This window comes from Heptranchias perlo, unplaced genomic scaffold, assembly GCF_035084215.1.
Source record: "Heptranchias perlo isolate sHepPer1 unplaced genomic scaffold, sHepPer1.hap1 HAP1_SCAFFOLD_146, whole genome shotgun sequence".
Lineage (NCBI taxonomy): Eukaryota > Metazoa > Chordata > Chondrichthyes > Hexanchiformes > Hexanchidae > Heptranchias > Heptranchias perlo.
Window position 1 is genome coordinate 671,459 of NW_027138711.1, and position 25,370 is coordinate 696,828.

Here is a 25,370-nt window from a genome sequence, read left to right on the forward strand (position 1 = left end):
ATATATCCTTCCTGAGGTGCGGTGCCCAGAACTGGACGCAGTCTCTCCAGACGGGGTCTGACCAGGACGCTGTACAACTGAAGCATCACCTCCTCCCCCTTTGTATTCCAGCCCCCTCGAGATAAAGACCACCATTCCATTAGCCTTTTTGATTACTATTTGTACCTTTCCATTAGCTTTTAGTGATTTCTGTACTTGGACCCCGTAATCTCTCTGTTCGTCCGAGCTTCTCGCCATTTAGAAAATACTCTGATTTCTCTTTCTTGGGTCCAAAGTGGATGACCTCACACTTCCCCACATTGAACTCCATCTGCCACAGGTTTGCCCACAGCCAAGCCCCACCTCATGCACAGGTCCACACACACACACACACACACATTTCAGCAGGGCAACAGTGCACAGCAATCAGGAGTGGGGACCCTGACTGGCTTCCCACTCCCCCCACCCTCCCCTAACTCAGAGGCACGGAGACAACTACCCCCACTGCCACCAGTCCAGCTGAGATCAGCCAACGTAGATCAAACATGGGACCTCCTGGGAGTGTGTGGCTGGTCCCACACTGGGCAGGAGGCGTCACCGTCTGATCCTCAGGCGTACTTGTTAATGGACTGACGGACCTTGCAGCATTGTCCCCGCCGTCTGTCGATCTGCCCAAGGCAGTCACTGCAAGTGCAGAAATGGGTCGCCTGATCTGGCTTCAGACTGCTGCCGACCTCAGGCTGACAGGGGAAGGAGAATGGGAAAGCAGGAGAGGGGGGTTTAATAATAAAAAGAACAGAAATGGGAAAACATTAGTTTAAATGCATTTATTAAAAACCAGCAATTTCTATTCATTTGGAAACTCCGAAGGAAAGCCATTTTGAAATATAACAAGACTGTACACGGTTCTCTCTGTACACACGATCTGGGTAATTTACAAAGGGGTTAAAGGTTAGAAGGATGAGAGAAGCAGCCAGCACCGCAGCACCTGACAGTGTTTTCAATGTACCTCAAAAGCATGGAGTGGCACTGGATCCGGTCCAGGTCCAGAGCCAATACCTTCCACAATTCACACCGAGCGCAGGGGCGGGGGAAAGGGGGCTGACTTGTTCTGTTACCCCTGGAGTAGAGCCCTGGCAGCCTGGCCCTCTTCAGTCCAGGTGACAGTGCCCTGTCCGTGCTTATGTTTCTTACTCACTGGTTTGTCCCGTTTTAGAGGCCGATGCTTCACTGTTGGATAAACCAGAAATCAGAGCACACAGATCGACCAGTATCAGCAGCCGAGATATGTGTAGATTAAACTTTGTACGAAAGCTGGGACGGGACGCTCCCCCCCCAGAGGGAGCCCCGCCAGCTTTCAGAGGCCAGTCCAGAGTTAGCACTGTCCCTCTTCACCAGCACTGGGCAGCTGCAAACTGTCAGCTAACTCCTCCGGAGAAAGAGGAGGAGAAAATCCCGGAGAGAAAGACAGGTTTGTGCAGGAGCAGAGTTACACTGAAGCAGCAACGAGACCAAGGTGTGAAATGGGGAATACTGGACAACGTCTATATATACACATCACTCAATACCTCCAGTGGTTAATTCAAGGGGTACGTAAAACGGACCATCAGCGGGAGTCGGGGGGGCGGGGCCACACTGTTTGCGAAAATGCAGGGAGGGGTGGGCGGGGGGTCGATGAAACAGCTCCACTTGTTCACATTGCTGTCTGGGTGCCCAGTTTGCAGACTCAATGTAAACTGCTCGTGTGGAAACAGTTAATGAAAAGTGGGGAACTCTGTTTCCCTGCCACACAGCGGGCAACAGTCCCTACACTGAAAATCCCCCAATCAACAGACGCCCAATTAAATAATCAATATTGTTCCACTGAACCCTGATCCCCTCTCACTACAGGGGCAGAGGGGGAGAGAGAGAGAGCGCGCCGGCACACGGTAATGGGGCAGAGAGAGAGAGCGCGCCGGCACACGGTAATGGGGCAGAGAGAGAGCGCGCCGGCACACGGTAATGGGGCAGAGAGAGAGAGAGAGCCGGGGCAGAGGGAGAGCGCCTGCACATGGTAATGGGGCAGAGAGAGAGAGAGAGAGAGAGCCGGGGCAGAGGGAGAGCGCCTGCACATGGTAATGGGGCAGAGAGAGAGAGAGAGAGCCGGGGCAGAGGGAGAGCGCCTGCACATGATAACGGGGCAGAGAGAGAGAGAGAGAGAGAGAGCCGGGGCAGAGGGAGAGCGCCTGCACATGGTAATGGGGCAGAGAGAGAGAGAGAGAGCCGGGGCAGAGGGAGAGCGCCTGCACATGATAACGGGGCAGAGAGAGAGAGCCGGGGCAGAGGGAGAGAGCCTGCACATGATAACGGGGCAGAGAGAGAGAGCCGGGGCAGAGGGAGAGAGCCTGCACATGATAATGGGGCAGAGAGAGAGAGAGAGAGAAAGAGCCGGGGCAGAGGGAGAGAGCCTGCACATGATAACGGGGCAGAGAGAGAGAGAGAGCCGGGGCAGAGGGAGAGCGCCTGCACATGATAACGGGGCAGAGAGAGAGAGAGAGAGCCAGGGCAGAGGGAGAGAGCCTGCACATGATAACGGGGCAGAGAGAGAGAGAGAGAGAGCCGGGGCAGAGGGAGAGCGCCTGCACATGATAACGGGGCAGAGAGAGAGAGAGAGAGAGAGAGCCGGGGCAGAGGGAGAGCGCCTGCACATGATAACGGGGCAGAGAGAGAGAGAGAGAGAGCCAGGGCAGAGGGAGAGAGCCTGCACATGATAACGGGGCAGAGAGAGAGAGAGAGCCGGGGCAGAGAGAGAGAGAGCCGGGGCAGAGGGAGAGCGCCTGCACATGATAACGGGGCAGAGAGAGAGAGAGAGAGCCAGGGCAGAGGGAGAGAGCCTGCACATGATAACGGGGCAGAGAGAGAGGGAGAGAGCCTGCACATGATAACGGGGCAGAGAGAGAGAGAGAGAGCCGGGGCAGAGGGAGAGAGCCTGCACATGATAACGGGGCAGAGAGAGAGAGAGAGAGAGAGAGAGCCGGGGCAGAGGGAGAGCGCCTGCACATGATAACGGGGCAGAGAGAGAGAGAGAGAGAGCCAGGGCAGAGGGAGAGAGCCTGCACATGATAACGGGGCAGAGAGAGAGAGAGAGAGCCAGGGCAGAGGGAGAGAGCCTGCACATGATAACGGGGCAGAGAGAGAGAGAGAGCCGGGGCAGAGGGAGAGCGCCTGCACATGATAACGGGGCAGAGAGAGAGAGAGAGCCGGGGCAGAGGGAGAGAGCTGGCGCACGGTAACGGGGCAGAGAGAGAGAGAGAGAGAGCCGGGGCACGGTAACGGGGACTCTCTCTACCTACCGGGGGGGTGGGGTTTGCCCACTAAATGCCAAGCCTGTCCCCGGCGAGTCTGCTGGAAGGCGCCCAGGGTGTCTTCCCCTCTCTGTACCTAAGCATTCGGTAATGTACCCCCCGAAGCATCGACCTGCAGTACAATCTACTGAGCCACCCTCCGCACAGGTCAAAGCAGAAGCGGGAGGGCCTGCCCTTGGGGTCGGAGGGGATTGGTGAAGTGGGCGGGTGCTGAAACACTCCAGGGGTGAGGGGAGAGGGGGCAACAATTCATATTTCGCACCTCTCAAGAAAAAGTATTTTTTTGTTGTTGTTGAATAAAACTCACAAAAGATGACAAGAATGAAAGCTGGTTAATAACATGCATGTAATGACACCTTAACTAAAGCACACGGTCCCTCCAGTAATGTTCTTTATACAAATATTACGACTGTACATGTTCAGTAGAATCATGCTGAGCGACGTTACCATGGCAGCTAGTCCCCATAATGCAGCTGCCCTAACATATAAAACACATTTCCACCCTCTCCCCATTAATTTAAAAAAAAACACCAGGTAAAACTTTACAACTGAACAGTTCCCGCGGCAGTGGGGGGGGGTGGGGGGGAAAGAGAGATCGCCACTGAGGGACGGGGAGACGGTCGTCGGTCACTCCTGGGCGCTGTGCAGGTCGACACGCTCCTCCTCCTCGGTGTCTGCCTGGCCGGAATCTCCATCCGACGGGATGTGAACATCCCGACTCCCAAACTTCCAGCTCCCCTCCCCTCCCCTCACCCCCCCTCCGCCGCTGTGGGCTCCCCAAGTCTTCCAACCCCACAGGTGGCGGTCGAGTCTCTGTGTCTCAGAAGCCGTACTTGGCCTGTGTCTGCCGTTTGGTCAGGCGGTTGTCGGACCACGCGTTCTTCAGCTCCAGCTCCCGCTCTTTAGCCTTGGGAATAACAAGGATCGCAGGCGTTACACTCCGGGGGGGGGAACGGGCGAGAGCTCGCAGAGACCGGCCAAACCGGGAAACCTCAGCCGCACACAGCAGGAGGTGCCCCAGTTCTGAAAAGACAAAACACACAGGGGCAACACCCTGGGCACTGACCTCCCGCCCCTCTCCCTCCCACCCACAGTTGTGTTCACGCCCAAACCGTGAGCTGACCCACCCCACTCCGCAAGCCCTCTGCTGATGGAGCGAATAGATAAGGTGCGAGGTGACGGACCGCGTTGAAACCAGAGTGCCCAGAAGAGAGCAGACGCTGCTGGTGTTGGGCTGGGTTGGAGCAGTGCAGGATGTCAGACGCAGAGATGAGAGTGGGAATGGGAAGGGCAGTTGGGAGTGGTGAGTCAACGGGGGCTCGGGGTCAACGGCCAGGCGAGAAAGAGAAATCGGACAAAGTTGTCACCGATGCTGCGTTTGGTCTCCCCGAGGTAGAGGAGACCACACCGTGAGCAGTGAATACACTAAACTGGATTATTGGGTGGTAGCAGAGTGACCAGGACATCCTGGAGGGGACGGTGAGCTCACATTGTAGGTGGCGGAAATGGCAGAAGATGATGTGGTAAATGGGGAGGCCAGTGGGATGGGAGCAGTTGGAGACCAATCAATTCAAGGACTCGCTCTGTGATGGGAGGATCTGTTGTCTCTCTTCCTCCACCACTTCCTGTTAGCTCCCCGCACCCCCCCCAACCTATGAAGAAGCCCTGAAGGGTCTATTGCAGAAACCTCAATCTGTTCCTTCTCTTCACAGAAACTTCATATTTGAACCATACAGGGAGGTTCTAGAGTGAGCTCCAATCCATAGATTGAGGTTCCAGAGCGAGCTCCAATCCATGGATCGAGGTTCCGGAGCGAGCTCCAATCCACAGATCGAGGTTCTAGAGCTAGCTCCAATCCACAGATCGAGGCTCCAGAGCAAGCTCCAATCCATAGATTGAGGTTCCAGAGCGAGCTCCAATCCATGGATCGAGGTTCCGGAGCGAGCTCCAATCCACAGATCGAGGTTCTAGAGCGAGCTCCAATCCACAGATCGAGGCTCCAGAGCGAGCTCCAATCCATGGATCGAGGTTCCGGAGCGAGCTCCAATCCATGGATCGAGGTTCCGGAGCGAGCTCCAATCCACGATCGAGGCTCTGGAGCGAGCTCCAATCCACAGATCGAGGCTCCATAGCAAGCTCCAATCCATGGATCGAGGTTCTAGAGCAAGCTCCAATCCATAGATTGAGTTTCTAGAGCGAGCTCCAATCCATGGATCGAGGTTCTAGAGCAGGCTCCAATCCACAGATTGAGGTTCTAGAACGAGTTCCAATCCATGGATCGAGGCTTTAGAGTGAGCTCCAATCCATAGATTGAGTTTCTAGAGCGAGCTCCAATCCACAGATCGAGGTTCTAGAGTGAGTTCCAATCCACAGGTTGAGGTTCCAGAGCGAGCTCCAATCCATAGAATGAGGCTCCAGAGCGAGCTCCAATCCATAGAATGAGGTTCTAGAGTGAGCTCCAATCCACGGGTCGAGGCTCTAGAGCGAGCTCCAATCCACGAATCGAGGCTCTAGAGCGAGCTCCAATCCACAGATCGAGGCTCTAGAGCGAGCTCCAATCCATAGAATGAGGCTCTAGAGCGAGCTCCAATCCACGGATCGAGGCTCTAGAGCGAGCTCCAATCCACGGATCGAGGCTCCAGAGCGAGCTCCAATCCACGGATCGAGGCTCCAGAGCGAGCTCCAATCCACGGATCGAGGCTCTAGAGCGAGCTCCAATCCACGGATCGAGGCTCTAGAGCTAGCTCCAATCCACAGATCGAGGTTCTAGAGTGAGCTCCAATCCACGGGTCGAGGCTCTAGAGCGAGCTCCAATCCACGAATCGAGGCTCTAGAGCGAGCTCCAATCCACAGATCGAGGCTCTAGAGCGAGCTCCAATCCATAGAATGAGGCTCTAGAGCGAGCTCCAATCCACGGATCGAGGCTCTAGAGCGAGCTCCAATCCACGGATCGAGGCTCCAGAGCGAGCTCCAATCCACGGATCGAGGCTCCAGAGCGAGCTCCAATCCACGGATCGAGGCTCTAGAGCGAGCTCCAATCCACGGATCGAGGCTCTAGAGCGAGCTCCAATCCACGGATCGAGGCTCTAGAGCGAGCTCTACCACAGGTTTTGTTCTCCTACTGCTTTGTACACTGAAGTTAGTTTGTTCTCGAGTGCTGGGCTTTGTGACGGGCTCCTATGCCCCTCCGACGCACTGGGTGCCACTCACCTGGTGGATCAGGTAGGTGATCTGGTGTTTACGCCGCTGTTGGCTTGTCGGCTGCTCGCCTCGTTTCTATGGAAACCCAGAGCAAAAACAAAGAATTAAAATCATCATATCAATTCATTCAGGATCTCCATTAGAATCACGTAAATCGGAGACACACTCTGAAGAACTACCTATCTCAGAGAAAGCTGCAGGAATCCACAATTAAAGATTTCCATTTGAAAATCAATGTGCTGCTTACAGGGGTGGGTGAGGGAGGGTGGAGGGGGGGGGCAGAGAGAGTGTGGGGCAAGGAGAAGAGGCACCATTAACAGACCCCACTCCATCCCTGCCCAGTGAGCCCTCAACCACTCCACACCCAACTGAGCCACACTGCGGGAGGTGCACCAGTTACAGTCGAAACAGTTTGTGCCTCAGTCTTGGCGAGATCGGGGCGTCACCTTTTCCTTAAAACAATTTCCCACAGAGAGAGAGCGCCCAAGGCGGAGGGACAAACGATGCCTGGCAGCTCTCACTCCTCGCAACCAGCCCCACGGGCAAAAGGCATCGGAGCTGGTAGAATGCCCACTGGCCTTCCGGTCAGTGGGAACAGATCGAATAGTCGGCGACCGTGAGAACCTCGTGCGTTGCCTTCAGTTCCCATCTCCCGTGTTCTATCCGAGGACATGTGTGCAATCTCTCTCTGCGAGGTCCTGCCCCAGAGGTCCCCAGCTCACCCTTTCGAATTGAAGAACAAAGTGATTAGGACAGTGAGAGGCGAATCTGACAGACTTGGAGAAAGGTAACATCTCATCTGTCGGATGAGACGTTAAACCGAGGGCCCCGTTTGCTCCATTAGGTGGAGGAAATGATCCCACGGCCGCTGTTGGAAGAGCGGGGGGGGGGGGGGGGGGGGGGGGGAGTTCTCCCCGGGGTCCTGGGGCTAATATTTATCCCTCAACCAACATCACTAAAAACAGATGATCTGGGTCATTTATCACATTGCTGTTTGTGGGATCTTGCTGTGCACAAATTGGCTGCCGCGTTTCCTACATTACAACAGTGACTACACTTCAAAAAGTGCTTCATTGGCTGTAAAGCGCTTTGGCACGTCATGAGATCATGAAAGGCACGATATAAATGCAAGTCTTTCTGTTTAGTGGCTATTCCTCGTGGACAAGCCTAAATTGTCAATAGGCTATTCAACTATAGGAGGAATCATAGCCCAATCTAATCATGTCCTTGCCCACAGTCCACACACACTTTCCAACAGGAGTGACTGGATTACAATCAGGACTCGGAACCCTAGCTGATAATCCCTTCCCGACACAGGGGTGCTGAGACCGATTGCCGTACCCTTAAATACCGTCCCAAACAAAACTGCTTGCTCAACAGAACCAGGGACAGTCCGGCTCTCTGTGTCGCAGTTTTTAAAAAGTAATTTACAAGATGTGGGCGTCACTGGCAAGGCCGGCATTTATTGCCCATCCCTAATTGCCCCGAGAAGGTGGTGATGGGCTTTTGTCTTGAACAATTTGATAGAACTGAGGGGCTTGCGAGGCCACTTCAGAGGGCAGTTAAAAGTCAACCAGGTTGGCTTGGCACTGGAGTTACAGGTAGGCCCAGGCCGGCTAAGGAGGGCAGGTTTCCTTCCCTGAAGGAAATCAGTGAACCAGTTAGGATATTACTGCTACCAGCTCACTGTTTCCAGATTTTTTTTTAAAAACAGAATTCAGATTCTCAAACTGCTGTGGTGGGATTTCAACTCCCATTCTCTGGATTACAAGTCCAGGCTAGTCCAGTAACATAACCACAACACCACTGCAACACTGGATAATTTCCGTGGCAGGTGATCAGGCAACACCGCGCTCACCCTACCTCTCTGACCGACCCCGGGCTCGCCCTCCCTCACTGACCGACCCCGGGCTCGCCCTCCCTCACTGACCGACCCCGGGCTCGCCCTCCCTCACTGACCGACCCCGGGCTCGCCCTCCCTCACTGACCGACCCCGGGCTCGCCCTCCCTCACTGACCGACCCCGGGCTCGCCCTCCCTCACTGACCGACCCCGGGCTCGCCCTCCCTCACTGACCGACCCCGGGCTCGCCCTCCCTCACTGACCGACCCCGGGCTCGCCCTCCCTCACTGACCGACCCCGGGCTCGCCCTCCCTCACTGACCGACCCCGGGCTCGCCCTCCCTCACTGACCGACCCCGGGCTCGCCCTCCCTCACTGACCGACCCCGGGCTCGCCCTCCCTCACTGACCGACCCCGGGCTCGCCCTCCCTCACTGACCGACCCCGGGCTCGCCCTCCCTCACTGACCGACCCCGGGCTCGCCCTCCCTCACTGACCGACCCCGGGCTCGCCCTCCCTCACTGACCGACCCCGGGCTCGCCCTCCCTCACTGACCGACCCCGGGCTCGCCCTCCCTCACTGACCGACCCCGGGCTCGCCCTCCCTCACTGACCGACCCCGGGCTCGCCCTCCCTCACTGACCGACCCCGGGCTCGCCCTCCCTCACTGACCGACCCCGGGCTCGCCCTCCCTCACTGACCGACCCCGGGCTCGCCCTCCCTCACTGACCGACCCCGGGCTCGCCCTCCCTCACTGACCGACCCCGGGCTCGCCCTCCCTCACTGACCGACCGACCCCGGGCTCGCCCTCCCTCACTGACCGACCCCGGGCTCGCCCTCCCTCACTGACCGACCCCGGGCTCGCCCTCCCTCACTGACCGACCCCGGGCTCGCCCTCCCTCACTGACCGACCCCGGGCTCGCCCTCCCTCACTGACCGACCCCGGGCTCGCCCTCCCTCACTGACCGACCCCGGGCTCGCCCTCCCTCACTGACCGACCCCGGGCTCGCCCTCCCTCACTGACCGACCCCGGGCTCGCCCTCCCTCACTGACCGACCCCGGGCTCGCCCTCCCTCACTGACCGACCCCGGGCTCGCCCTCCCTCACTGACCGACCCCGGGCTCGCCCTCCCTCACTGACCGACCCCGGGCTCGCCCTCCCTCACTGACCGACCCCGGGCTCGCCCTCCCTCACTGACCGACCCCGGGCTCGCCCTCCCTCACTGACCGACCCCGGGCTCGCCCTCCCTCACTGACCGACCCCGGGCTCGCCCTCCCTCACTGACCGACCCCGGGCTCGCCCTCCCTCACTGACCGACCCCGGGCTCGCCCTCCCTCACTGACCGACCCCGGGCTCGCCCTCCCTCACTGACCGACCCCGGGCTCGCCCTCCCTCACTGACCGACCCCGGGCTCGCCCTCCCTCACTGACCGACCCCGGGCTCGCCCTCCCTCACTGACCGACCCCGGGCTCGCCCTCCCTCACTGACCGACCCCGGGCTCGCCCTCCCTCACTGACCGACCCCGGGCTCGCCCTCCCTCACTGACCGACCCCGGGCTCGCCCTCCCTCACTGACCGACCCCGGGCTCGCCCTCCCTCACTGACCGACCCCGGGCTCGCCCTCCCTCACTGACCGACCCCGGGCTCGCCCTCCCTCACTGACCGACCCCGGGCTCGCCCTCCCTCACTGACCGACCCCGGGCTCGCCCTCCCTCACTGACCGACCCCGGGCTCGCCCTCCCTCACTGACCGACCCCGGGCTCGCCCTCCCTCACTGACCGACCCCGGGCTCGCCCTCCCTCACTGACCGACCCCGGGCTCGCCCTCCCTCACTGACCGACCCCGGGCTCGCCCTCCCTCACTGACCGACCCCGGGCTCGCCCTCCCTCACTGACCGACCCCGGGCTCGCCCTCCCTCACTGACCGACCCCCGGGCTCGCCCTCCCTCACTGACCGACCCCGGGCTCGCCCTCCCTCACTGACCGACCCCGGGCTCGCCCTCCCTCACTGACCGACCCCGGGCTCGCCCTCCCTCACTGACCGACCCCGGGCTCGCCCTCCCTCACTGACCGACCCCGGGCTCGCCCTCCCTCACTGACCGACCCCGGGCTCGCCCTCCCTCACTGACCGACCCCGGGCTCGCCCTCCCTCACTGACCGACCCCGGGCTCGCCCTCCCTCACTGACCGACCCCGGGCTCGCCCTCCCTCACTGACCGACCCCGGGCTCGCCCTCCCTCACTGACCGACCCCGGGCTCGCCCTCCCTCACTGACCGACCCCGGGCTCGCCCTCCCTCACTGACCGACCCCGGGCTCGCCCTCCCTCACTGACCGACCCCGGGCTCGCCCTCCCTCACTGACGACCGACCCCGGGCTCGCCCTCCTCACTGACCGACCCCGGGCTCGCCCTCCCTCACTGACCGACCCCGGGCTCGCCCTCCCTCACTGACCGACCCCGGCTCGCCCTCCCTCACTGACCGACCCCGGGCTCGCCCTCCCTCACTGATCCGACCCCCGGGCTCGCCCCTCCCTCACTGACCGACCCCGGGCTCGCCTCCCTCACTGACCGACCCCCGGGCTCGCCCTCCCTCACTGACCGACCCCGGGCTCGCCCTCCCTCACTGACCGACCCCGGGCTCGCCCTCCCTCACTGACCGACCCCGGGCTCGCCCTCCCTCACTGACCGACCCCGGGCTCGCCCCTCCCTCACTGACCGACCCCGGGCTCGCCCTCCCTCACTGACCGACCCCGGGCTCGCCCTCCCTCACTGACCGACCCCGGGCTCGCCCTCCCCTCACTGACCGACCCCGGGCTCGCCCTCCCTCACTGACCGACCCCGGGCTCGCCCTCCCTCACTGACCGACCCCGGGCTCGCCCTCCCTCACTGACCGACCCCGGGCTCGCCCTCCCTCACTGACCGACCCCGGGCTCGCCCTCCCTCACTGACCGACCCCGGGCTCGCCCTCCCTCACTGACCGAACCCCCGGGCTCGCCCTCCCTCACTGACCGACCCCGGGCTCGCCCTCCCTCACTGACCGACCCCGGGCTCGCCCTCCCTCACTGACCGACCCCGGGCTCGCCCTCCCTCACTGACCGACCCCCGGGCTCGCCCTCCCTCACTGACCGACCCCGGGCTCGCCCTCCCTCACTGACCGACCCCGGGCTCGCCCTCCCTCACTGACCGACCCCGGCTCGCCCTCCCTCACTGACCGACCCCGGGCTCGCCCTCCCTCACTGACCGACCCGGGCTCGCCTCCCTCACTGACCGACCCCGGGCTCGCCCTCCCTCACTGACCGACCCCCGGGGCTCGCGCCCTCCCTCACTGACCGACCCCTGGGCTCGCCCTCCCTCACTGACCGACCCCCGGGGCTCGCCCTCCCTCACTGACCGACCCCGGGCTCGCCCTCCCTCACCTGACCGACCCCGGGCTCGCCCTCCCTCACTGACCGACCCCGGGCTCGCCCTCCCTCACTGACCGACCCCGGGCTCGCCCTCCCTCACTGACCGACCCCGGGCTCGCCCTCCCCTCACTGACCGACCCCGGGCTCGCCCTCCCTCACTGACCGAACCCCCGGGCTCGCCCTCCCTCACTGACCGACCCCCGGGCTCGCCCTCCCTCACTGACCGACCCCGGGCTCGCCCTCCCTCACTGACCGACCCCGGGCTCGCCCTCCCTCACTGACCGACCCCGGGCTCGCCCTCCCTCACTGACCGACCCCGGGGCTCGCCCTCCCTCACTGACCGACCCCGGGCTCGCCCTCCCTCACTGACCGACCCCGGGCTCGCCCTCCCTCACTGACCGACCCCGGGCTCGCCCCTCCCTCACTGACCGACCCCGGCTCGCCCTCCCTCACTGACCGACCCCGGGCTCGCCCTCCCTCACTGACCGACCCCCGGGCTCGCCCCTCCCTCACTGACCGACCCCGGCTCGCCCTCCCTCACTGACCGACCCCCGGGCTCGCCCTCCCTCACTGACCGACCCCCGGGCTCGCCCCTCCCTCACTGACCGACCCCGGGCTCGCCCTCCCTCACTGACCGACCCCGGGCTCGCCCTCCCTCACTGACCGACCCGGGCTCGCCCTCCCTCACTGACCGACCCCGGGCTCGCCCTCCCTCACTGACCGACCCCGGGCTCGCCCTCCCTCACTGACTCGACCCCCGGGCTCGCCCTCCCTCACTGACCGACCCCCGGGCTCGCCCTCCCTCACTGACCGACCCCAGGGCTCGCCCTCCCTCACTGACCGCCCCGGGTCGCCCTCCTCACTGACCGACCCCGGGCTCGCCCTCCCTCACTGACCGACCCCGGGCTCGCCCTCCCTCACTGACCGACCCCCGGGCTCGCCCTCCCTCACTGACCGACCCCGGGCTCGCCCTCCCTCACTGACCGACCCCGGGCTCGCCCTCCCTCACTGACCGACCCCGGGCTCGCCCTCCTCACTGACCGACCCCGGGCTCGCCCTCCCTCACTGACCGACCCCGGGCTCGCCCTCCCTCACTGACCGACCCCGGGCTCGCCCTCCCCTCACTGACCGACCCCCGGGCTCGCCCTCCCTCACTGACCGACCCCGGGCTCGCCCTCCCTCACTGACCGACCCCGGGCTCGCGCCTCCTCCCTCAACTGACCGACCCCGGGCTCGCCCTCCCTCACTGACCGACCCGGGCTCGCCCTCCCTCACTGACCGACCCCGGGCTCGCCCTCCCCTCACTGACCGACCCCGGGCTCGCCCTCCCTCACTGACCGACCCCGGGCTCGCCCTCCCTCACTGACCGACCCCGGGCTCGCCCTCCCTCACTGACCGACCCCGGGCTCGCCCTCCCTCACTGACCGACCCCCGGGCTCGCCCTCCCTCACTGACCGACCGACCCCCGGGCTCGCCCTCCCTCACTGACCGACCCCGGGCTCGCCCTCCCTCACTGACCGACCCCGGGCTCGCCCTCCCTCACCTGACCGACCCCGGGCTCGCCCTCCCTCACTGACCGACCCCCGGGCTCGCCCTCCCTCACCGACCGACCCCCGGGCTCGCCCATCCCTCACCGACCGACCCCGGGCTCGCCCTCCCTCACCGACCGACCCCGGGCTCGCCCTCCCTCACCGACCGACCCCGGGCTCGCCCTCCCTCACCGACCGACCCCGGGCTCGCCCTCCCTCAAGCCGACCGACCCCGGGCTCGCCCTCCCTCACCGACCGACCCCAGGGCTCGCCCCCTCCCTCACAGACCGACCCGGGCTCGCCCTCCCTCACCGACCGACCCCGGGCTCGCCCTCTCCTCACTGACCGACCCCGGGCTCGCCCTCCCTCACTGACCGACCCCGGGCTCGCCCTCCCTCACTGACCGACCGACCCTGGGCTCGCCCTCCCTCACTGACCGACCCCGGGCTCACCCTCCCTCACTGACCGACCCCGGGCTCGCCCTCCTCACTGACCGACCCCGGGCTCGCCCTCCCTCACTGACCGCCCGCCCTCCCTCACTGACCGACCGACCGACCGACCGACCCTGCGCTCACCCCTACCTTACTGAATGATTTCATGTCCCTTCTCCTCGGTCAGTGATTTCATTAACCACTGCTGTGATCCACTGAGCTGATCGTCCCCTTTGATCTCCACGAAACTCACTTCTTCCTTCCCACGATTTCTTTTGCCTTGAAGCCTCTTGAACTGAAAAGGAAGCACGGGGATAAATCACACCACCTCGCACAGAATATGGAACATAAACTTCCCAATAATTCCGGGAGATGAACGGGGGAAATGATGGGCTGGAAACTCTTTCCCCATTCACGTCATCGTAGTAGGGAAATTACATCGAGTCTACAGCACAGGAACAGGCCGTTCGGCCCAACTGGTCTATGCTGGTCTTTATGTGGTAGCGAGTTCCACATTCTAACCACTCTCTGGGCGAAGAAGTTTCTCCCTGAATTCCCTACTGCGTGACGATCTTATATTTATGGCCACTAGTTCTGGTCTCCCCCACAATTCTACATAAAATGACTGCTCCCCGCCGCCTCAGACCAGCACCGTAAAGTTTAAAAGGCGATCGGTGGTGGTGATGCATATTTTCTACACTGCAATTTTACCTCTGATGGAAGTGCGCCATCGGAGGGAATTTGACGGTGAAGTGTCAAGAGCTGGGAAAGCTCACAATCTTAGCTTTGGTCTAAATGCAATCAGCAGCCGACTTCTCCGCCTTTTCCCAGACCGTCCTAACATTGGGGACTGATCCAGCCAAATATATAACGTTGGACTGACCTTGCCCAGAGTCAGTTCTGACGAAAAATCTTCGACCTGAAACGTTAACACTGTCTCCCTCTCCACAGATGCTGCCCTCTGCTGAGCGTTTACCAGCATTTTCTGTTTTTATTTCAGATTTCCAGAATTTTGCTTTTGCATAGTGTCAGCTTGGCTGTCTCGCCTTCAAATCAAAATGTCCTGGGTTCACTCCAGAGACTTGAGCACATAATCCAGGCTGATACTCCCGGTGCCCGTACCGAAGGAGTGCTGCACTGTCAGGGGTGCCGTTTTTCGAATGTGACGTTTAACCGAGGCCCCGTCTGATCTCTCAGGTGGATGCAAAAGATCCTACAGCACTATTGGAAGAGCAAGGGAGATCCCTTGATGTTTAGACCAATATTTATCCCTCATTTATCTCCCTGCTGTTTGTGGGAGCTTGCAGTGTGCAAATTGATGGCTGTGTTTGTCTAGCAACAAAAAAAAAGTGACTACACTTCAAAAGTACTTCATTAAACGCTTTGGGATGTCCTAAGGGCATGAAAGGTGCTCCAGAAATGCAAGTTCTTTTTTACATGAGATGCCTGAAAGTGCAGTCACTTCTGTTTTTTTTTGTCGATCACCTTCAATCTGTGTCCTCTGGTTCCCGATCCTTCTACCACTGGAAACAGTTTCTCCTTATTTACTCTATCAAAAACCCTTGTAATTTTGAACACCTCGATTAAATCTCCCCTTAACCTTCTCTGCTCTGAGGAGAACAATCCCAGCTTCTCCAGTCTCTCCACATAACTGAAGTCCCTCATCCCTGGTACCATTCTAGTAAATCTCCTCTGCACCCTCTCCAAGGCCTTGACATCCTTCCTAAAGTGCGGTGCCCAGAATTGGACACAATACTCCAGCTGGGGCCGAACCAGTGATTTATAAAAGTTTAACATAATTTCCTTGCTTTTGTACTCTATACCTCTATAAAGCCAAGGATCCCCTTTGCCTTTTTAACAGCCTTCTCAACTTGTCCTGCCACCTTCAAAGACTTTCAGAGTTCCAACTCATTGCAGCTGAATAGAGATTCTCCCTCTGGAACTGGGCTCGAGGCTGATCTCCTCCGTTAATTCTTACCGTGAAGAAAAAGCAGGCGGCAATTCAGATTCAAACAGCGGCATCCATTAGCATTGATGTACATTGGTTGATCATTGCACAGACTACGACCCTACCAGGTGTTAACATTAACGCTGCTTACAGTAACTGGAATATTCAAATCATGGGCAAAGCAATGGAAAAAAAAACTTGGAGCAGGAAACGGTCATTGGGTTCAGCACTGCCGCCGCGGGGGAAATCAGACAGCACCTTCATTACGGAGGATCTGACAACACCTTCATTACAAGCGACAGGCTCAATCAGGGTAAATGTGACAGTGTCAGCTGTTGTTTTCAGACAACAATTTAAAAGGCACCAGTTAACACATTAGGCTGTTCGCTGTTACTGAGGAGCCCGGGTTACTGGGAGATGTGTTTCACTCACTCCACTATCTACTAGTTACACAGGGGAGTTTGGGAAAACCAGTATCAAATGGCATTGCCTGATTCAATTGTCAGTTGTTTTGTAAAATTTGAGACCAAGTCTCCTGTTTATTCTTCTCTCCAGGCTACACACTAACCACTGCCTAAAGGGCAGGAGGGCAAGCAAATTGTCCCTGGACCCGCACTGCTCTGTATCAGAGAACCATCAAATTTTACAGCACAGGCCATTCGGCCCATCGACCCTGTGCCCGCTCTCTGAAGCGGCTCTCCACCTAGTTCCATTCCCCTGCCCTTTCCCCATTCGGCCCATCGACCCTGTGCCGGCTCTTTGAAAGAGCTTTCCAATTAGTCCCACTCCACCACTCTTTCCCCTAGCCCTGCAAAATTCTCCTTTAACTAAATATCCAATTGCCTTTTACAATGCTTACTGCTTCATCGTTCATGAATGTGTTCAATTCCTCTTCTGGAGCCGGTGCGAGGGCAGGGTCTGGGTCTTGGTAGTAACTACTGTAGTAATCCTGCAAGTGGATAGATAATTTATCAGTACAGTCAGAGCATAAACTGGCAACAATCGTAGGCACAGGTGGTAGAAAGCCAGGTTTCTCTCTGCCAGTAACCGAAAGGCGGCCCCTCCGACAGTGTAGCACTCCCTGCACTGGGAGTGTCAGCCTGGATTATGGGCTCAAGCCTGTGGAGGTGGACTTGAACCCACGATGTTCTGACTCGGAGGAGAGAGTGCGACCCACTGAGCTGACACGTTATGAAATAAATTAAACAGCGAGCGTAATTAAAGCAGAATCACAAAGGAGTTAAGAGATTAGAACAGAGGTCGGCTGTCAGGCCCTGGGACCAGTATATCCTGGTTCCTGCCCGCTTTCCTCACCCCAAAAATATAACGCAGATACTTTGGATCGGAGCTGCCAACATTTCGCACTGACCTGGTAATATTCGCTCTGCTCGCCTCCCTGTGTGTTATAGTCCGAGTACTGATTAGTAAACTCTGTCCCAGGATTAGCAGGTGAGCTGCTCGGGGCTGGGTAGCTGCTGTCGCTCGCAGACGACACGCTCCTGTTGAACTCCAGTGGGGCATCGGCGGGGTTCAGGGGGTCAGCGGGCTCGACAGCTCCGCCCGGGTTGGGGGCGGGTATCTGTGGCTGGGCGGACAGCCCGCTCTCCGGTGCCAGCCCGCTTGCAAACATCTCAGTCCTGGCGCTCAGCGGCTGCTCCTTGTCGGAGAGAGAGAAAAAGCTGACCTCTTCCTCCTCCTCCTCCTCCTCATCCTCGTCACTCGCCTCCTCGTTCATTATGTGCTTGGCCAGCTGCTTTGCCGCGTTCTTCGAGGCGGCTTTGATGGCGGAGGGCGAGGGAGTGGTCGTGACGGTCGCTTTCGAGGCGGCTTTGGACGGGGGGGCTGGTTTGCCGGCGGACTTGTGCGGTTTGGTGAAGGAGTAGGGCAGGAGGGTGCGGTTGGTCTCCTTTAGAGAAAGGTTCCTGGGCTGTGGAAGGAGGGCAGAGAGTCCCATACCTGGACCGGAACCCTAAAAAGCAACCAAAGAGAGGCGGAGGAGGGGAAGAGAACAAAAACAAGTGAGACTCAGATCTCTCCAAGAGTCCAAACACAAAGGAGGGAATGACAAATCGGTGGGTTACGGTGACAGCAAGTGACACATTGCTGAAATATTCCCACAATAAAGGAGACCAAATAATCATTACATTTACATTGGTAGATATCACTAACTGGGCTCAGTCCAATCTGACACCATGACTGGTGGCTGAAAGGCTAACTATCTCAGCCGGTCTATAATCCACTCCAGGCTTTGACTCAAATTGCCCGACCTGTTTTCTTCTTGGTGAGGGTTGTTGGCATTGGAGAAGGGGCACACACTCCATTCTGGGCACCTGGCGTAGTACGAAGCAGCCCCAGGCCGGGTACTGCACAATTCAGTGCAAAGTAACGTTCCCTCTCCTCGCTCCAGTTGCAGCCGAGGCGCATTGCCTGAGAACACCTGCGACTGATCTGTGCCCATTCCCTACCCCAGCTATCCCGTCGCCTCTCCGACTGAGTGCTGATTTAATAGCGATTAGGGTAGCTTTGTGCTGTGGGTCCCTGGCCTACTTAGAACTGGGCTGAGATTGCTCGGTCCTCAGGGTTAACATTGCTTTCATATTTTTGCTGTATTTCAGTTCCAGTGTTTCTTTTTGGGATTAAGTTTACACATTGAAGTCACAGCAACAACTGTAAACTTGCTGATTCCTGAGATAGATTTTTTTCAGAAAGTAACATTGTGGGATCCAGTCGATGAGTAATTTGAGACATGACCTGTGGTGAGTGTACGAGGCTCGGGAGGAACAGGTGACTTTGGACCTCTGGTTCCCAAAACTCTCCACCACTGGGGGTTTTCCTCGCCTCATGTCTGGGTCTGTTGTAGACTGGTTGATAGATTGATTGCCGTGATTAGTCAACAATTCCACTTCTCATTGTATCCTGCCATTACCAGGATGGTAGGAGGAGAACGAGATGGACCTTATAGTCTTATCGTCCAGCAATTCCTATGTTCTTTTCTAAATCCATATCTGAATTTAACCGGGGTACAATTCTGGATCTCTACTGATGATCCCTTCCAACATACTATTACTAAAGGACACCGAGCATTACTGAGTAAACTCTACAGGTAAAAAGAACAAGGCCATAACTGAGTGCAGCCAACACATACATGCAATGTGCGACACCTTCACAAAGACCTGGCTCTTCCACAACTATTGATGGGGGCAGGAAATCGGAGAAAAAGGAATTCAACGTAAATTAAAGGCACAGCCAACAGTCCTCACCTTACTGGGTCTATATGGCAGCACAGCCCCATTCCCGATCCAATGGCCTTTATTTTCCAGTGTCTAAAAGAGTTTGATTACCGGGCGCTCCTTGGTACACAATGCAATGACCCTTTCACAGCTTGATCTCGCTGGATGGGCCAGTCTTTGCACAATGGCTGCACCAGAGTAAAACAGGGCCACAAATCTGTGGCTGTCCTGCTCGGTTGCTGCTAACAGGCTTCATCGCGATGCTGGTTAATGACTGGTTTGGGTCACTACCCTGGATGTTAACTAGCACACGATTTTACGAGCAGTGGTGGCAGACCTCCAACAGAACCATACGTCGTGCTGGGCTGGTAATGCCACGTGTGTCTCCTGCAACTCAAACCCTGTCACCGAAGAGCAATGGAACCTCCAGGACCCGCACTGAATCTCACCAGCCTCACTCGGTATAAAGCACTCACCTGAATTGCTTTCTTCTGAACTGGCTCCTCGTCATCAGAGTCTGACTGAAATATAAAGAGTAATAAAAGTCAAAGTGGATGCAAGAGGCAATTGACGGCATAACGCAGGTCAGAACCAGGCAGGTTGACAAAGAGCCTTCTACCCAAAATGGAACACAGCTGCACATTTACATCGAGTCTACAGCACAGAAATAGGCCATTCGGCCCAACTGGTCCATGCTGGTGTTTATGCTCCACACAAGCACCTTACTTCATTTCAACCTATCCTTCTATTCCTTTCTCCCTCGTACTTATCTGGCTTCCCCTTAGATGCATCGATGTTATTCGCCTCAATCACGCCACGTGGTAGCGAGTTCCACATTCTCACCGCTCGCTGGGTAAAGAGTGAAGCGAAAAGCCCCCCTGCACGTGGATAGCAGCTCACCGAGACTACAGGTAGAACCCCTAGTGTCAGCCGCGGCCCAGTGGGTAGCCCGCTCGCCTCCAAGTCAGAAGGTCGTGGGTTCAAGTCCCACTCCAGAGACTTGAGTCCATAATCCAGGCCGACACTCCCAGTGCAGTACTGAGGGAGTGCTGCACTGTCGGGGGTTCTGGTCAACAAATGGGTCATTAGAAACGCACCAAGGGAACACTGTGGATAGGTGGGCTAGATGGGTCAAAGGTCTCCTGCCTTAAACGGAGTTACAGGAACCGACGAACGGCCTCTGATCTGGAGAGGGAGGAGGATCCAGTTGAGGGGAGCCGCAGTAATGGCCTGTGATATGCATGGCGCTAGGTGTTTGAGGCGGAGATGGAGGACAATCGGTGGCAGTAGGTTCTTGCCAGGAAGCGAGCTGCAAATGCAATTGGGGAGTTTGAGCAGCAATAGGCAGCAGGGGGGGGCGGGGGAGAACGTCCCCGGGGGGTGGGGGAGAACGCCCGCAACACTGCGACCATCTCACGTGTAGGTGATGTGAAGACATGCAGGTATTGGGCCGCTGGCAGGGAGTGGAGGCATGAGGTGAGTAACCCTCCAGTACCGAGTGGGAAGTGATGGTGGCGAGGGTAAGGCTGGTGGGAGTTAAAGTTTTGAGTAGGATGGTTTGGATAGGTCAAGTAGAGCGGGCAGCTGGGAACAAGGTATCGGTCGCACAGGGCTGGCTTTTCCAGATCACTATCCTCTTAGAAACCTTCAGCTCTTTAAGGTCCCCGGGCCAGCAGGATCATAAAAACATTGATTCCGAACTGGCGCAAAAATCAGGGATCTGCCTTTCCCAGTCCTCCAGATGCTGGAAGTTTAAAAAGCTGAAATGGAAATAAGCACGCAAAGGAGGACCTGGTGGGGGGGGCCTCAAGGGACTTATCACAGGCAGTGGTGGGCCACATCTGGCACACCGCTGCTCAGAGGGACAGGAATGAGCATTAATTACTTGGCTCAGACAATTTTTCAGTCAATACCACTTATTAAAGAATGATGCTGCAGAATAAAACAGGAATGAGACAGTGTTACAAGTCTTTATACCCCCTCCCCCAGTGTTACAAAGCTTTATACCCCCTCCTCCCAGGCTGTAATTACAGGGGCTGCCTGTCTTGAGGTTACAAGTTCCCTCGAATCCCAAGCTGATAATTCAACCTGTAAAACACACTCAGCCACTGTTTTTCTGCCACTACACCACAAGGGCTGGAACGTGCCATTAAACCACTTTTGGATTTCAGTCCAGGGCAGCACCAAGGGGAAAGGAGCAGGTCCAGGCCCTGTCATTGCAACCCGGCTGCAAACTAGACAGCAACCTCAACATTTTAATCTTTTAAAAATTGCTTCATCACATCATAGAAACCATATGTCACATAGAATTAATTACGGTCAGCGTTTGCCATACCATATTGTACTAACGTCTAATATAACAGCGACCACCGTTCTTTATGAGCAAGTGCCTCTCCTCGAAGGGTCAGCTTGGCTCAGTTGGTAGTGCTCTTTCCTTTGAGTGAGGTGTTGGGGTTCAAAGCCCCTCTCTCGGACTTGAGCTCATTGAGTTAGACTGACGCTCCAGTTCAGCACTGAGGAAGGATGGCATCTTCCACGAGATGTTAAACCGAGGTCCCCGTCTAACAGGTGTAGGTTAAAGATCCTTGTGAGAGGTACAGGCAGCGCTCCCAGTGTCCTGGTCAACATTCCTCCCATAACCACTAATTAACCAGTCATTTATCTCATTACTATTTAGGACCTAGAACACTCTCCCCCCAAAAAGCTGTTGAGGCTAGGGGTCAAATGAAGAATTCAAAACTTAGATCGGTAAGATTTTAGGTAAGGGTATTAAGGGATACGGAGCAAAGGCAGGTAAATTAAGTTGAGGTACAGATCAGTCATGAGCTAACTGAATGGCGGAACAGTCTTGAGGGGCTGAATGGCCTCCTAATGTTCCTTACTATGTGCAATTGGCTGCCACATTTGCCTGCATTTCCCTCAAGACAGTCTGGGGGGGGGGGTCTGATAAGACACTATATAAATGCAACTCTTTCTGACGCGGGGAATTCACCACTCGAACAGTGGGTGGGAGACTGCTGGTGCAGTAATTATAGGCAGAAAGCAGAACACTGCAGATGCTGGAAATTTGAAACAAACAGATCTCACAAGCAGCGTCTGTGGAGAGAACGGAGTTAACCCTCTGGGGGCGTTTTAAATAAAGGTTTGCAGTCAAAAAGTTAACCGTTTCCCCGACAGGTATGGAGTGGCCTGTTGTGTTTCTAGCATCTTCTGGTCTGTTTCAGTAGTAATAGGATCCATTGCTCATTTACACTGCTCGGCTGCATTTCCCAACTCTCAGATCCCGGAGAGCAGGGACATTAGAAATGTATTGAGCACCTCCCTGCCTCAGCACCTTTATATAAACTCCGGGTACATTCGTGAAGCATTCAGCACCCTCCGACTATTCTATAGCCCCAGTTCGACACGACCCTGGAGTTATACCCCACCATGGCATCAAATCCAAACGGTGTCAGGGCCTCCTCCAGAGTACTCAGGAGTCAGGCAACAGCCCAATTATACTGACAGAGGGCCCACACCTGAAACACTAACCTCTCTCAAAAGATGCTGACGGGTGTTTATATTTCGACTTTAGATTTACCCCTCAGTGAGGCATTATACTGTGACTTTTGCATCACAGCAGTTAAGCTGAAGTTCTAGTGCAAATTCACTTTTCTTTTTATCCATAATGTAATCAGCCAATGTTATTTACTGTCACGCAACAGACTGTCGGGCTCAGTGGCTCACACACACTCTCTCGCCTCGGAGTCTGAAGGTCCTGGGTTCGAGTCCCCACTCCAGAGACTCGAGCCCATAATCCAGGCCGACACTCCCGGGGCCAGTACTGAGGGAGTGCTGCACTGTCGGAGGTGCCGTCTTTCGGATGAGACGTTAAACCGAGGGCCCCGTCGGTGGATGGAAGAGATCTCTCGGCCACTATTGAAAGAGCAGGGGAGTTCTCCCCGGTGTCCTGGGGCCAATATTTATTCCTCAACCAAATGTTAATGATAATGATGGTCGTTGCTGTTTGTGGGATCTTTCTGTGTGCAAATTGGCTGCGTTTCCCTACGTCACAACAGTGACTACACTTCAAAAAAGTACCTCGTTGGCTGTAAAGCGCTTTGGGACGTCCGGAGGTGGTGAAAAGCGCCATAGAAATGCAGGTTTCCCCCCTATCTATTCACTGACACTGGGTACAGAGGGCAGGCCCGGCCCCCCCCCCACTGGGTACAGAGTGCAGGCCCGCCCCCCCCCCCCCACACTGGGTACAGAGGGCAGGCCCGGCCCCCCCCCCCACACTGGGTACAGAGGGCAGGCCCGGCCCCCCCCCCCACTGGGTACAGAGGGCAGGCCCGCCCCCCACACACTGGGTACAGAGGGCAGGCCCGCCCCCCCCCCCCCACACTGGGTACAGAGGGCAGGCCCGGCCCCCCCCCCCACACTGGGTACAGAGGGCAGGCCCGGCCCCCCCCCCCACTGGGTACAGAGGGCAGGCCCGCCCCCCACACACTGGGTACAGAGGGCAGGCCCGCCCCCCCCTCCCCCCACACTGGGTACAGAGGGCAGGCCCGCCCCCCCCTCCCCCCACACTGGGTACAGAGGGCAGGCCCGCCCCCCCTCCCCCCACACTGGGTACAGAGGGCAGGCCCGCCCCCCCTCCCCCCACACTGGGTACAGAGGGCAGGCCCGCCCCCCCTCCCCCCACACTGGGTACAGAGGGCAGGCCCGCCCCCCCCACACTGGGTACAGAGGGCAGGCCCGCCCCCCCTCCCCCACACTGGGTACAGAGGGCAGGCCCGCCCCCCCCTCCCCCCACACTGGGTACAGAGGGCAGGCCCGCCCCCCCCTCCCCCACACTGGGTACAGAGGGCAGGCCCGCCCCCCCCACACTGGGTACAGAGGGCAGGCCCGCCCCCCCCTCTCCCACACTGGGTACAGAGGGCAGGCCCGCCCCCCCCCTCCCCCACACTGGGTACAGAGGGCAGGCCCGCCCCCCCCTCCCCCACACTGGGTACAGAGGGCAGGCCCGCCCCCCTCCCCCCACACTGGGTACAGAGGGCAGGCCCGCCCCCCCCCCCCACACTGGGTACAGAGGGCAGGCCCGCCCTCCCCCCACACTGGGTACAGAGGGCAGGCCCGCCCCCCCCCTCCCCCACACTGGGTACAGAGGGCAGGCCCACCCCCCCCCCCACACTGGGTACAGAGGGCAGGCCCGCCCCCCCCCACACTGGGTACAGAGGGCAGGCCCGCCCCCCCCCCCACACTGGGTACAGAGGGCAGGCCCGCCCGCCCCCCCCCGGGGTACAGCTCCCTCCCCCGCCCGGGTGCAGCTCCCTCCTCCCCCCGGGTTCAGAGCCCGGATACTCACGTTGGCCTGGAGCTCGGGGACGCTGATTTTAACCGGCTCGCTCCGCTTCTTGGTCCGGGCCCGGTTCAGGGCTCCGGCCTCGGGCCCGGCGGCCGCGGGTCCGAAGCCCGGCTGGGCGGCCAGGCTGGCGAACGGCCCGCTCCTCCCCGAGCCGTGTCCGGCCTCGGCTCCGGGGTCAGCCGCCTGCCTGGGGGCGGGGAGGCTGGAGAAGAGGCCGAGCTTGGCGGGGCCGGGTTGAGGCTGCGGCTCCGAGGGCGCGGCCTCGCCCTCACTCTCATCGCTGCTGCCGTAAGCCACCAGCGACATGGCGGATCCAGGGGGGGGCGGGCGGGCGGGGGTGGGGGGCAAACCGAGGCCGAGGCGGGGTCTCGATCACCGCACGGCCGCCATTCCAGGCTGGCCCGCCCCACACACACACTGGCAACTCTCGCGAGGGCGTCCCCGCGACTAGCGGGCCCGCTGCACGCCGGGAGTTGTAGTCCAAAAGGCGGGCTGGGGGGCGCGGTGCACGCCGGGAGTTGTAGTCCGCCGGGCGGGCTGGGGGCGCGGTGCACGCCGGGAGTTGTAGTCCGCCGGGCGGGCTGGGGGCGCGGTGCACGCCGGGAGTTGTAGTCCAAAGCGCTGGGGCGGGCTGGCCCGGGGGCCCCGGTGCACGCCGGGAGTGGCGGGTTTGGCGCCAAGCACGCGGGCGGCGGGCGGCCGCCACTCGGCGCCATTTTTTGACGGCGTTTGATGGAGGAGGAGGTTTCCCCTCCCCGCCCAGCCCGTCCGTCCGCTCCGAGCGGTGAGTAAATCCAACCCGCTCCATCCTTCCTCTTTCGGTTACTGTTTAATTTAGCTTCGAGCACTGTGTCATCCGCCGCGTCTTCAGCCGCCTGGGCTCGAACCTCCCTCATCCTCTCCCTCTCTCCTCCTTTAAGACGCTCCTTAAAGCCTCTTTGACCCAGCTCCACCTCCTGACATTTTGTCTGATTGACGCTCCTTTTACCACACGAAAGGCGCTGTTTAAATGCGCGCTGTTGAGTTGATTTTCTTTTTGTTCACGGGATGTGGGCGTCGCTGGCGAGGCCGGCATTTATTGCCCATCCCTAATTGCCCCTTGAGAAGGTGGTGGTGAGCCGCC

At 58.9% G+C, this 25,370-nt stretch overlaps 1 protein-coding gene across 1 annotated transcript; it reads right to left on the reverse strand.

The window, feature by feature from the left end:
- Positions 1 to 791: 791 nt before the first annotated feature.
- Positions 792 to 24,648, reverse strand: prcc (proline rich mitotic checkpoint control factor). The gene is given in 8 exon segments (XM_067977384.1): positions 792 to 4,230; positions 6,534 to 6,599; positions 13,873 to 13,894; positions 13,896 to 14,017; positions 16,530 to 16,619; positions 17,040 to 17,639; positions 19,377 to 19,421; positions 24,248 to 24,648. Coding segments are annotated over 8 exon segments (1,338 nt in total). The 5' UTR covers positions 24,554 to 24,648; the 3' UTR covers positions 792 to 4,143.
- Between the last annotated feature and the right edge of the window lie 722 nt (positions 24,649 to 25,370).